General features: G+C 56.5%; 5 protein-coding genes across 5 annotated transcripts; 2 read left to right on the forward strand and 3 right to left on the reverse strand.

The window, feature by feature from the left end:
- Nucleotides 1–6: 6 nt before the first annotated feature.
- Nucleotides 7–1,387, forward strand: W97_02175 (uncharacterized protein; the record flags this gene model as incomplete). The annotated part of the gene is made up of 3 exons (XM_007780076.1): nt 7–106; nt 154–597; nt 663–1,387. The coding sequence occupies 3 exons, from the start codon at nt 7–9 to the stop codon at nt 1,385–1,387; spliced, it is 1,269 nt and encodes a 422-aa protein (XP_007778266.1).
- A 457-nt stretch (nt 1,388–1,844) lies between these two features.
- Nucleotides 1,845–3,826, reverse strand: W97_02176 (glutamyl-tRNA synthetase; the record flags this gene model as incomplete). Its single annotated transcript, XM_007780077.1, has 2 exons — nt 1,845–3,357; nt 3,414–3,826. 2 exons carry the CDS (start codon nt 3,824–3,826, stop codon nt 1,845–1,847), a joined length of 1,926 nt encoding a protein of 641 aa, XP_007778267.1.
- Nucleotides 3,827–4,448: 622 nt separating this feature from the next.
- W97_02177 (uncharacterized protein) lies at nt 4,449–5,184 on the reverse strand (the record flags this gene model as incomplete). Its single annotated transcript, XM_007780078.1, has 3 exons — nt 4,449–4,578; nt 4,651–4,859; nt 4,948–5,184. The coding sequence occupies 3 exons, from the start codon at nt 5,182–5,184 to the stop codon at nt 4,449–4,451; spliced, it is 576 nt and encodes a 191-aa protein (XP_007778268.1).
- A 1,803-nt stretch (nt 5,185–6,987) lies between these two features.
- On the forward strand, nt 6,988–10,208 carry W97_02178 (uncharacterized protein; the record flags this gene model as incomplete). The annotated part of the gene is made up of 3 exons (XM_007780079.1): nt 6,988–7,227; nt 7,598–7,948; nt 8,343–10,208. The coding sequence occupies 3 exons, from the start codon at nt 6,988–6,990 to the stop codon at nt 10,206–10,208; spliced, it is 2,457 nt and encodes an 818-aa protein (XP_007778269.1).
- A 330-nt stretch (nt 10,209–10,538) lies between these two features.
- On the reverse strand, nt 10,539–12,591 carry W97_02179 (uncharacterized protein; the record flags this gene model as incomplete). Its single annotated transcript, XM_007780080.1, has 2 exons — nt 10,539–11,845; nt 12,060–12,591. The coding sequence occupies 2 exons, from the start codon at nt 12,589–12,591 to the stop codon at nt 10,539–10,541; spliced, it is 1,839 nt and encodes a 612-aa protein (XP_007778270.1).
- Between the last annotated feature and the right edge of the window lie 57 nt (nt 12,592–12,648).

Genomic DNA, 12,648 nt, shown 5'->3' on the forward strand with positions numbered 1-12,648 from the left:
GCCAGCATGCCTCTCCCGGCTCCTGAACTTCCAGAACCCGCGCACGCAGACTTAGACTCGATGTTGAGCCGAAAGTTTGGCAAGGAGATTGCCAATTACTTCTCAGGTGCTTTGGCATTACTGTGCAATGCTATCCCAGGATCTAATTCTCAGCAGGATCACCATTGAACCGCGTATCATTCCTCCGCGCAGACCACACGTTCCTCTCGACCGCATTCAAGCACCCCAGCACTTCCTTCCTCGTCTTCAACAACCTGCAGCCCTTGTTCAAGTCTCCCACCGAACTGGCATATGTGTCATACAAAGACGTCGTGCCGCTTACCGGCGAAGACCCGTACATGCAGGCCGAGGACGAGATGATCAACACGTACAACTCGTCGAAGTTCACTCCGCAGCTCATCTTCTTGGGACTCGACGAGCGGAACAAGAATGGCCTTCTATACAAGGACCACTACAAGGGCGCGCCCTACTTCGCTATAGACGCCACCCCGAAAGGTGCGATACACTCTGCGGCGGAGGAGCTTGCAAAGAATCTCCAAGAACGCGGCTATCATTTCGGGGAAGCCCGCATGCACATGACGCTCCCCGCCGAAGAAGGTACCTAAACGCCCCTTCCCCCTCCCCCTCCCCCAACCCACACCCACTCACCCCCTCTTCCTCAGCCGCCATCTACGCCGAAGCGCGCCACCTCCTCGACTGGAACGCCCGCAACCCCTTCTGCGCGCAATGCGGCAACCCGACCCTCTCCGTAAACGGCGGCTTCAAGCGCGCCTGCCCTCCCAAAGACATGGGCTCCCTCAAAGGCGCCATCGGCTCCACCAACGCCATCACCCCCGCCGACTCCACCGAGCGCCCGCCCTGCGCAACCCGCACGGGCATCTCCAACCTCTCCTTCCCACGCACCGACCCCACCGTCATCATGGCCGTCGTGTCCCCCGACGGGCAGCGCATCCTGCTCGGGCGCCAAAAGCGCTGGCCGCCCTACTGGTACAGCACCCTCGCCGGCTTCCTCGAGCCCGCCGAGTCCGTCGAAGAAGCCGTGCGGCGCGAAGTCTGGGAAGAATCTGGAATCTTCCTCGGGCGCGTGGTAATCCACTCCACGCAGCCCTGGCCGTACCCGGCGAACCTGATGATCGGCGCGATCGGACAGGCGATTCCGGAGGGGGAGACGATCCATTTGGGCCATGATGCTGAGCTGGAGGACGCGCGGTGGTTCTCGGTCGAGGAGGTTCGGGAGGCGCTGAGGGTGGGTACGAGCGGGTTGGGGGATGAGGCGGGGCCGGAGTATAAGGAGGGCGGGTTGAGGTTGCCGCCGAAGACGGCGATTGCGAATCAGCTTATGACAGCGGTTGTGAATGGGTTTTTGGGCGGGGACAGTAAGATGTAGAATGTGTATGGAGGGGTGACTCTGGCATGACGGTGGCGCGATCTAGCTAGATATAGAGCTTTGATACTAGACGTGATCTATTTTTGGTTTGAAGACATGTGTCGAGTGCTTCGGCGCGATACAATGAACACTTTTATCTAGAAGGAGCTTGTAGATTCCCATCCGCCCACATGACCCAGCTTCATCTGGCACGACGGTTATGACAGAAGACTAGTAACACATCTCTTGGCGCGAGTCTCCGTGCAGGACCGCACTTCCAACAAAAGCTGCGTGTATCCAAAAGCGAGACCTGCGATTTGATGCATAAGAATCTCGCCGCCGAGAGGACCATGACTGCGCAGAAAAGCGATGTCTATTTTACCCTCTTCTACGTCAAAGGCCGGAAAGGCTACCAGTGCCATCCTCTTCTACCAATCATCCAATTCTATCCTTGTCAGACCGCACAAAAAGTTTCTCCCTACTTCGACCTCCCCGTCGGGATTTGGAACATCACAGCCGGCTGGCCATGCTTGAACGCCTTATCCACCCTGAAATATCCCTTCCGATCAAATTGCAAGATGTCATCCTCCTTCAAACCCGCCACATTGCAATCCGCCCACGCGCTCGTCCTAAACTCCGTCTTCGGATTCAGCACATCCTCGAGCACATCGTCCTCCTCAAGCTTATCCTTCGTAATCAAATAATCAAAGTCCACCAGCTCGACGGGGATAAGTTCCTGATCCTTGGACAACCACGTGACCTTCTTCTCCGTCTTGCGGAAGTCGCCCTGGAGGTGCAACTCCAGCTCCAGCGCCGTCACGACTTTATGCCCCGTGAGGAGGTTGAGCGGGTTCACGGAGTGGGAGATACTCCTGACGATCGCGTTTCCCCAGTTCATGAGCGTGATCTCCTCGTCCTGCGCGAAGCTCTGCGCGTCGGCCTGGTCGATGATGATGTGCTGGCTGTACCACACGTTCTTGGACCCCAGCTCTTTGTACTTGACATGCAGCTCCTTGTCCTCTGAATACGGCGCCGCGCGCGCCCCGACAACGGTGCAGCTCACCGCGTCGGCCTGCTCGACGGCCGTGTACCGCGCAGCGATCGGGTCGATGTACTTCTTGTTCGTCGCCCAGAAGGTCGTCCAGTCAAGGTTGACAATGTTCTTGCTGGGCCCTTGCTTCAGGATGAACTCCTGCAGCGCGGGGATCGTGCACCCCCGCCGTCGGATCCCGCGCACGGTTGGCATGCGTGGGTCGTCCCAGCCCCAGACTACGCCGGCGTCGACGAGCTTGGTCAGTTTGCGTTTCGACAATAAGGTCCGGATGAAGTTCATGCGCGCGAAGTCCCAGTTGTAGACATGGCGGAGTCGCAGCGTTTTCAGGAACCATTGGTACTGCGCGTCGCGGTCCTTGTACTCAGTCGTGCGGAGTGCGTGGGTCACGCCTTCCATGGCGTCGACGATCGGGCAGCAGAAGTCGTAGGTCGGGTAGATCTTCCAGGTGTCGCCGGTGCGGTGGTGCGCTTGCGGGTTGCAGCGGTAGATGACGGGGTCGCGCAGAGCTTTGTTGGGGTCGTCGACGGACATTTTGGCGCGGATGAACCATTTTTTGCCCTCTTCAGTGCCGGCTTTCATCTTCTCGAAGTTCGCGAGGTTCTCTTCGATACTGGCGTCGCGTCGGGCGCTGGCGATGCCGTCCATCCGCTCCTTTTTCAGTACCTCTTGCGGCGTGTCGTCCGCGTAGGCGGTGCCCTCGTTCAGCATCTGTACGCAGTAGTCGTATAGCTCTTGGAAGTAGTCGCTCGTATGGCTTGTCTTGTCGGCCTTGATGCCCATGAGGGCCAGATCCTCGACGATGGCGTCCTGGAATTCCTGTTTCTCTTTCGAAGGGTTGGTGTCGTCGAAGCGGAGGAGCAGCGTGCCCTTGTACTTTTTGTGAGCGAAGAAATCGTTCAGCATCGCAGCTTTGGCGTGGCCAATGTGGAGGTAGCCGCTAGAGGCTTGCATTAGCTATCGTGGAAGCACTCAAGGACGCCTGCCACTACTTACGAGGGCTCAGGTGGGAATCGCGTCACTACGCCATGTTCCGTATCTTGCAAGCCAATATCGTAGCTAGCGAACTCATCCTTCTCATTCTTGGAGTCATCGCCCTTGGCTGTCTTCACGGGCTGGGTAGGCAGCGCAGTCTCCGGATAAGCCTCCTCGATGTAGCGGAACCAGCGAGACAAATTGATCATAAGCCCTTGCTTGATGTACGCGTGCGCGACGCGGTTCTCTCTGAGAGTGCGCCATACTATTGTGTCGGCCTCAGTGAGTCCGTAGCCGACGATGTGGCTACGGAGTGTAAGGTGCGCGTCGAGCTCTGCGAGAGGCTTCTCGATTTGCTTGAGGTTCAAGGGTGTGAGTTTCGTTGCTCGGTCTTGCCATTCCTTGACGTGCTCAAGATTGCCGGAGGACGCCATTCTGAGCTTGTCAGTCAAAAATTTGGGTGGTGGGATGGCGGGGCAGTTTTGCTGACGATGTCGGAGATGGGAGTGGGCTGGCGGTGCCTGAGGCATCAAGTAAATCAACACCCGTTCGCACACAAGGATTTTCTTCGAATCCCGAATCGCCAGTGGTCAGATTAGAAGTTCCTCAACAGTCTTTACGGGAGTCCATGGTCTTCTATGAGGTCCCTGCTGCTGGGATGTTAAACACATTAAGGAGAGATTGTTTCTGGACACCATGAGCAAGGCGTGTTCATATACTCGCCAGTTCGCATCAAGATGTTCATATGTTTATAAGCACTTCTTGATTTACCATACTCGAGGCACGGGTTTCCAGGTAGGTCGCGTGGCAGGTACGAGTAGATTGGGATCAAGAGAAGATAGTCGTAAGTTGGATTCTTAGTTCAATGCTCTCGATCAACAGGAGTAGAGTCAAAGGCCATGAGATCATTTCTTTTGGATTCGTTGAGCTATCGCATGCAATGCTGGCATGCAAGCCGATAAGAAGCATTCAGCAACATTAAGCAACATTTTACATCAGAGTCTTTCCCATTGAAGCCAACCACGTCCCGTCCATTATGTTGCACCTCGCCCTGGTTTATGGGGACACCTTCTCGTCCTTGTCCTTGGGGAACTTCTTGAACATATCCATCAAGCGGTCCATGGGAGCAGCCATCAATCCTACTACGGTCTCGTAGGGAGGTTTGTCTGGGGCGCTAGGATGGCTCCTAAGAAGTGTGTCAGTGTCCGTCCTTCTTTCGCCGATTTCACAATATTTCAAAGTAATCAAGGATACTCACTTAGTCGGGACAAACATCTTCGTGCGTTCGAAGCTGTTGGCCACGCTCTCAGAGTCTGCAGCCGAGAGCTCCTTCTCGAGCGCTGGCAAATCGTTATTCTCCTCGTCCTTGATATGCTCGGAAAGGTCCTGCCAGAGGTCTCGGAGCGTGGGCTCGAAGTCAGGGTCGTCGGCCTTCAGCTTCTGGAACTTATAGAGCTTTTCCTTGACCTGCAAGAAGAGAGATCAGCTGACGAAGGGATGTGACTCGAGCATGCAGCCGCACGTCGATCCGGAGAGAGAGGTGAAGCGGACTTACGACACGATGATCGCCACGATCCTTCTCGGCCATGTCGTGCCCGTTGGGCAAGTTCTTCTCGAACTCCGGATAGACGACCAGCTCCTCGGCAATGGAGTGGCGGGCCAGCTCCCAGACGAACTGATTCTGCCAGCGCTCCTTGGTGTCGGCATCCTTGGCGTTCATGATGTTGTTGTAGTAGTGCTCGAGCTCGCGGTGGTCTTCGATGACAGCGTCCGAGACCTTACCTTTGGCCATGATTGCGGATGAGGCTGCGAAGCAACGGATGTGAGAAGCTTGCTTGAGGGGAACTGTAGCTCTGAGGCTGCGAGCGAGGAGGCGTGCGGAGAGCATGTTGCTGTTGTAGGTGGCCTTTGACTTGGGGGGAGAGGCAGGTGATTTTTGTCGTAAGATCGAGCGATTCCTCAGTTACCACGAAGTGACGTGCGCAGAGTGGCACAGAATGAGATCAATTGCACACAGACGTGACAGATCGACGAAGAGGGGGTAGAGACGGGGAGGAGCTTGGAGGAGTTTGGAGGAGTTTGGAGGAGCTTGGGGGAGCTTGGGGGAGCTTGGGGGAGCTTGGAGGAGCTTCACTCGAGAGTTGATGTGCAGGCTGGAGGCTGCAGCTTACGATCATCTCTGCACCCATTGGCTGGCTTGCATCGTGACACGAGACGGGATTCTGTTTTGTGAGGTGAGGAAGACGTGAACATGACGTCGCGGGCATCTCCGAGCTGTCCGCGCAACGGTAATGCTTCCGAGGCGACGATTCAGCTGCAGCATGGAGAACTCCAACTTCCATTGCTTCGGTCTGAGCAAGAGGTGGAGGAGCTGTCCAGGACCGAGTACACTTCAATTGACAAGTGCATTGCTGTCCGTTGATGACTTCGGCCTACGGAGCACTCGCAGTGCCGCTTCCTTGATACGCGTTTCTAGCGCGAGGCCATGCCAAGTCACAGCACATCAGCCCGCCCTCTCATGTGGACGGGCTCTCTCCGGTTGAAACATGAGAGAATCCCTCCTGAGTGCAAGCTGTTGACCTAAACGGCTTCACGATTGACTGATCAAGGGCGCCGAATGCGCAGGAAGTGTTCCGGAAGACTGGCCGTGTCCCTGTCCAGCGGCGGCGAGAGGCCCACCGTTTGATTCTGGATTCGTCGCGACACGCTTCGGGAGCAGACACACACCTTCAGCCTGTATCTTAGAGGCCGGTCTCGAGGATGACCGGAGATGTGTTCTTAGAGATTGGAATTCCAGTCGATGACTTGAGTGCTTCAAAACGCCAAGCTGTCTCAAGCCGGGATGGCAGCGAGTTGACAGCAGCACAGCCTTGCGAGCCAAGCGTGCCGAAGGGGAATCTTGGGACCTTGGGGCCTTGGAGCCCCGCCGGCAGCCATTCCTGATTTAGAACGACAGCACGCGTGAGCCGCGCTTCATGAAACCTCGTCCGCCAGGAACCCTCGGGTGCATCTGTCAATGGGAACTCTGGATGAGATCCCGTACGAAGCATGGTGCGCCGTGTGTCCTCGGCATTTCATACGAGGTTGCAGCTTGACGCCTGCGCCGCTCGCATACCTTGACGCCGGAGCACCATTGACCGTTCCGATACAGCCAAGACGTTGGCACCAGCCTCAGCCGCACCCCGAGGCCTCTCATGGCTTTTACCTCACCAATAAAAGCACCGCATACGCGTCTGCCACACACGAGATGGGGCCTAAGACCCTGTGTGGCAGTGTTCAGTGCCTTGTAGGCGCCCATCCTGGTAAGGGAGGTTGCTTGGTGCAGGTTGACACGCCTGGGCTGATGTGTGCTATTTCGCAACCGTTTTCCTTAAATTGCCACGTTGTTGCTGCCTGATGCATCTGTACATACCATCTTCTTGTTCATAGTCCTTTCGTTGTTGACAAGCGCTCCACATCTACCTCCAAACGTATCGTATGTACCACGTCGTCTTTACCAGTTTGCGCCCGTCCTTCAACCCAGCTCGACGCTGTTTACCGCCCACAAAGTACCCGAGGTGATTGATTGCACACAGCAATACATAGCCGTACCAACATGCGCTACTCGGCACCGCTATCATGTTTAGCATGGCTACCGATCCTTGCCGTCCGCGCGCAATCGCAAGAGCCAACTTTCTCCCTCCAATTTCCTGATCCCACACCGACTCGGAGCCTTGCCACAATCACAGATGCTGTGACGGCAGTGCCAGCGCCGACCGGAACGGGCGAACCGTGTGGGCTTGTCGCGGAGGCCATAAGCAGGTCCAGGCAGAGGAGGGTATACGTGGATGCAGAGGTAAGGGCACACCGAAGGATATTCGAAGGTGGATGTCTCTAGACTCCGGAGAACGCGGTATCATCAGTAGAGGCGGCGTGGAGTCGTGCCTCGTGGCTGCCTACGCTGCTTCCATGGAAGTTATATGCATCTGAGGTGCGCTTGCTGAAGAAGCTGCGCAAAGCGGGATCTATCCCCGCAACCTCCACACTCCTAGAGATCGTTACGCCATGGAACGTGGCGTGATAAGCTGAAGATCATACAATATTCAAAACCTGCCTGCCGAAGGGTGTCACACTTGAGAGCGATCCGTTTGCTTGGGAAATAGTGTTTCACGTTACACGGGCTCGGTTTCAAAGAAAAACTAGCTGACATGGCATCTACCCTTTAGCTTGCCTACAACTGCCTCATCTCCGTACCATTCGACCAGCAAAACGGCCTCGATACCTTAGAGGCCATAACCCGCATGACGCAATGGCAGTCAACCCTCGCATTACTTAAGAATCCACCGTCCGAGGGTTACGACAACCCTCCGGTGGACATCCTAGGAGAACTCACCGGTGTCCGACAACGGATTCTTGACGGACAGTACCAGAATGAGTACAGCTTCGAAGAGGACATCGCGAACAATATTGGGCGTGCTTATGATGGCCACTTGACATGGGACGGCATGGCATACACCGGTGCAATTAGGTGGACAAGAGATTTCGACGCCGCTTTGGTCTCAGTATCATTGGATGGGGTGAGTCTATTTCCCTTCAACCTATGATTTCCCTCCCTGCTCTGTTGCGGCTCTTTGTCTGTCGCCGCCCGCGAAACTGTGGTATTGTGGCAGAATCTATGAAGGGCAGATGCTGGAGCGTTTGCGGGTATCTACGATGCCGGCCACGTGAGTAAGGCTACGCATGCCGTCTCAATGCAAGCTGCGGAACAATCGACGACGCTTGCATTCGCCTTCCGTAGCATGAGTCTTGCGCTACGGAGACCTGTGCAAATTGATGAGCGGCTTCGTGAGGAAGCATCTCCGATTAAACGGCATCTACGCTCCTTGGGTGTTTCTCATACTACCGGATATCATGCATCCAAGATCTTCCCCACAATCGCTTCAAAATTCTTAGCACTGACCTTAATCGTAGGCCGAACCAAGAATTTACGCTCTCAGCGACATTAACAGCACAACCACCACGCCATCTCCTGTTACTTCGATCAATGGACAGGATGCGATCGCGGTTCTACAGCAAGAAGCGTTGCAATCAGCTTATCATGATCCGGACACGCGGTGGAACTCTCTGTTCTTCCTTGGCCCAGCAGAATCTTGGGGGCAGTTCATTAGGCCTAGGGCTTACCCTGGGCCTACGCTGGAGTTGACCTTTGAAAACGGGACTACAGCTGCTTTTACCAACAGGGCGTTGGTTATGGATTCTTCAAGCTGGGATGGGATTAGCGATGGCAGCGACTTCTATCGAACCTTCGTCCAATACTCGCCATCACAAAGTTCTCAGAAGAGGGAGATCCAAACCATGCCGAACCGCACACCTTCCAGGTTACAGCTCCGCAACCTTGATGAGCCTGTCGGTCGACGTCAAGCGCCTCATGAGAAGCACACTCCCGGCCAAAACAAAGAATCAGGATGGAACCTCAAGCTCAGACAGCGCGACGAGCCGGTGCTTGAGCAGCGGGATTTCGACGAGCCGCACACACCGTTAGTGCGGAAAATCAAGACGCAGACGCTGCCAGATGAGCATCAGGCAGGAGCTCCGCTCGGCTACCCTGAGGCGTTCGTGGTGCACTCTGCTGAGGATGTGTACCTGGCGGGCTACTTCATTCAAACATCCATCGGTCGCGTCGCTGTACTCATGGTCCAGACTTTTAACACCGACAGTGACAATGACAGCCAGGAGTTCCAGTCACTTTTGGAGGACTTCATCGCGGAAGCGAAGACGCAAGGGGCGCAAAAAGTCATAATCGACGTCCGCGACAACGGCGGCGGCAAGATCTTCCTCGGCTACGAGACCTTCAAGCAGTTCTTCCCCAACATCGAGCCCTTCGGCGGAAACCGGTACCGCGCGCACAGCGCCGTGAACCTAATCGGCGAGCAAGTCTCAACCCTCCGCCTGACGCAAAACACCGTCGACCTGTACACCAGCCCCTTCAACTACCACTCTTACCTGGACGCCGACCTCGCCGACTTCACCTCCTGGGACGACATGTACGGCCCCGTCTCGGCCTCCCTTGACGCCTTCACCAACACTCTGCGTTACAACCTCTCCGATCCGCTCCTCACCGCCTCCGAGGACTTCGGCATCGGCATCAGCCTAACCGGCTACCTCGACCGCGCCTCCGTGCCCTCCTCCCCTCCCTTCCGCGCAGAGGACATCATGATCCTCTCCGACGGCATCTGCGCCTCAACCTGCGCGCTCTTCACCGAGATGATGACGCGCGAAGCCGGCGTGCGCACCTTCGCGATCGGCGGCCGCCCTCAACTGGGGCCCATGCAGCCCGTCGGCGGAACCAAGGGCTCCAACGTGCTGTATGCAGAATACCTCCTCATCATCTCCGACGCCATGCTGCGCTACTTCGCCGCCTCGCGCAGCGAAGTACAGCGCTGGGCGGACGTGCTGCCGTTCCCGTTCGCCATCAACGCGGCCGACGCGAGCGTGAATTTCAAGGACCAGATCCGGGAGGGGGAGGAGACGCCGCTGCAGTTTACGAATGAGACGGCGGATTGTCGGATCTGGTATTCTCCGGCTATGGTCACGAATGTCACGGCGGTGTGGGAGGCGGTTGCGGAGATCAGTTGGGGTGGGGAGGGTGGGGGCATTGATAGTGGCAGGTGTGTGCCGGGGAGTTCGAGGCGCGAGCAGGATGCTGCTGCTCCGAGGGACGAGAATGGAGGAGATGCTGAGGGGGCGGCTGTGGGGGCTTTTGGACGGCCGGTTGGGGGAACGGTGCAGTTGGTTGTGTGCACGTTGGTGGTTTTGATGGCACAGTGCATGTTGTAAATGGGTTATGTGGCACGCCAGATGGCGTTGTATACACGTTTGGGATTTGCATGGCGATGGTGTTGAGGGGTTCGAGTGTAGATGTCGCATTTTAGGCAGTGCTATATCCGAAATATGTACCATTCTTGTAAGCACCGCCTTCAACACTAGTCGCGAGACCTAAGCCCAGTCTATGCACACCAGCTTGAATGCAGTGCAACGCGCACGTAGCAAAAAGCCGCCTCAGAATCATAGGCCGTGTTCATACTTTCCCGTGCTATCCCGTCCAAGCTCACAAAATTCTAGAACCACGTCCCAGATTACCGCTCCCCCCCTTCTCCCCCATCACCCTCACGAGAACCGCACAACCTTCGTCCCCTTCTCCTTCGCCTCCAACTTGGCATCCCTCCAAGCCGCGACCTCCGCCACCGCCCTCCGCGGCTCCTTCTTCCGCGTGAGCAGAAACCCCTGCACGTCAGCCGGCGAGAGCTGCTCCTCCGGGATGTGACTCGCAAATTCAGCCGCCATTTTTTCAAGCTCCTCGCGCGGTGGGAAGCCGTGCTGGAACGCGGAGGACACGACATCTACGTCGATGGAGCTGTCGGAGAGCTGCTTGCCATGGCGCTGTTTGAGCTCCGAGCTGTTCGCGACGGCGTCGCCACGAGCGGCCTTCAACATGGCGACACCGGCGCCTCCGTACTTCTCCACCTCGTTGTCCTCCTCGCGCGAGTACATCCGCACAAAAATCTCCCTAATCTGCGCGTGGCTTGCGAGCTTGAACTCCACCTGCATATCGACACGCCCCGGCCGAATGAGCGCCTCGTCCAGCTTCTCGGGATGGTTCGTCGTCATGACCAAGACGCGGCCTTCGTGGGAGGCGACGCCGTCGATTGCGTTGAGGAGGCCGGAGAGCGAGATGCCCTTCTTTGCCTCGTCTTCTTTGGTCTTGCGTTGGGCGGTTTTGAGTGCGATGGCGAGGTCCTTTGCGGAGATGGCGTCATCGTCTTTCTTGGCGGTGGAGTCTTTGGACTTCTTTTCGGCCTCGGCGTCAGCCTTGGCCTCGTCGCTTTTCTCGTCGCGCAGGAGGCCTGCGGTGTCGATGTCCTCGAGCAGCACGATGCACCGGCGTGGCAGGGAGTTGAAGAGGCGGCTGAGGTCGGACTCTGTGAGGGTGGAGTCGAGTAGGGAGATGACGTGGATGTCTAGGCCGAAGATGCCGGCGAGAGCGAAGCTCAGAGACGTCTTGCCTGTGCCTGGTGGACCGTGGAAGAGGTAGCCGCGGCGGTAGGGTATGCCGCGTGTGGCGTACCATCTTGGGCTCGCTGGGTGCAGATACTCGTTCACGTCGGCGACGATCCTCTCCTTTTGCGCTTTGTCGAGGGCGACGGTCTCGAGGGGACGAGAGGGCCGGGTGGAGATGCGATACCACGCGCCGCCGTAGCGACTTTCCTTCCCGGAAGGACGACGGATCTTTGTCATGGACTTTTGTTTGTCAAAGGATTTCATCTTGATGAGCTCGAGGAGTCTTCTGACAGGTTTCGTGGAGAACCCGACACAAGTCAGAGTGATCCCTTCTTCGTCGGCGGCTTTGCCATACGAAAAATGCAATGACCTGCGCTGATTGTCTTTCTGGTAACGGGTGAAGAAGAACAAACGACCTTTGCTTTGTCAGTATTAAGATCAGTATAGAGATTCCTTGCGCTACTAATCGGTATGAAGACGTATCGGTGATATATCCGAAGGGACGAGCCCGGATTTAAAGCGCCTTAGACGGTCCCACAGACAGCCGGGCCAAGCGGCCCCTCTAAGAGGGGGAGCTGCAGAGGAATGCGGGACATGGAATGTCTTGAGGGGGTCTGGGAAGCAACTCACCTCGATGCCAAAATCTAACCCTGCCAAAGTGCGGTTCATAACGCGGTGGTATTTGTGCCTCCCACTGCCCATAGTGAAAAATTCCTCCATTTCCAGAGGACTGTTGATGCTTCTGGTCGTTCCCACCTTCCGAAGTGCTTCCTTCCACCGGACGGGTCGCTGCCTTTATGGTGCGGACGGTCTGTGCCATGTGTTGCTGAGAAATCCACTCCAGGACATTGTCGAACAGGTCGTCCTCCTGCTCTATGTGCACATCGGACGTGAGATAGTTGAAAAAGACTGATTTGCCCCATTGCTTGAGGTATCTTATCGCGGTGGCAGTGGCGAACACGGCCAGTCCGAGGGAGACGACGATGCCAATGTCGAAGCCGAATACGTGCAAGATAAAGCGAGAGATCAGTCCGTAACCAGGCACGAAGGCTTCAAGGACGGTTCCGGGTATTAGATTAGAGAGCCCGGCATCGGCACCGGCATCCGACACAGTGGCGTTAGCCGGTACAGAAGTGCGGGCACTGAGTTTACGCAAGTCCATCGTGATGATGGTGGATGGCTGAGAGTGAAATCAAGTTGATGAAAGCAGCCTAATTCC

This window comes from Coniosporium apollinis, assembly GCF_000281105.1.
Source record: "Coniosporium apollinis CBS 100218 chromosome Unknown supercont1.8, whole genome shotgun sequence".
In the NCBI taxonomy this organism is placed as follows: Eukaryota; Fungi; Ascomycota; class Dothideomycetes; genus Coniosporium; species Coniosporium apollinis.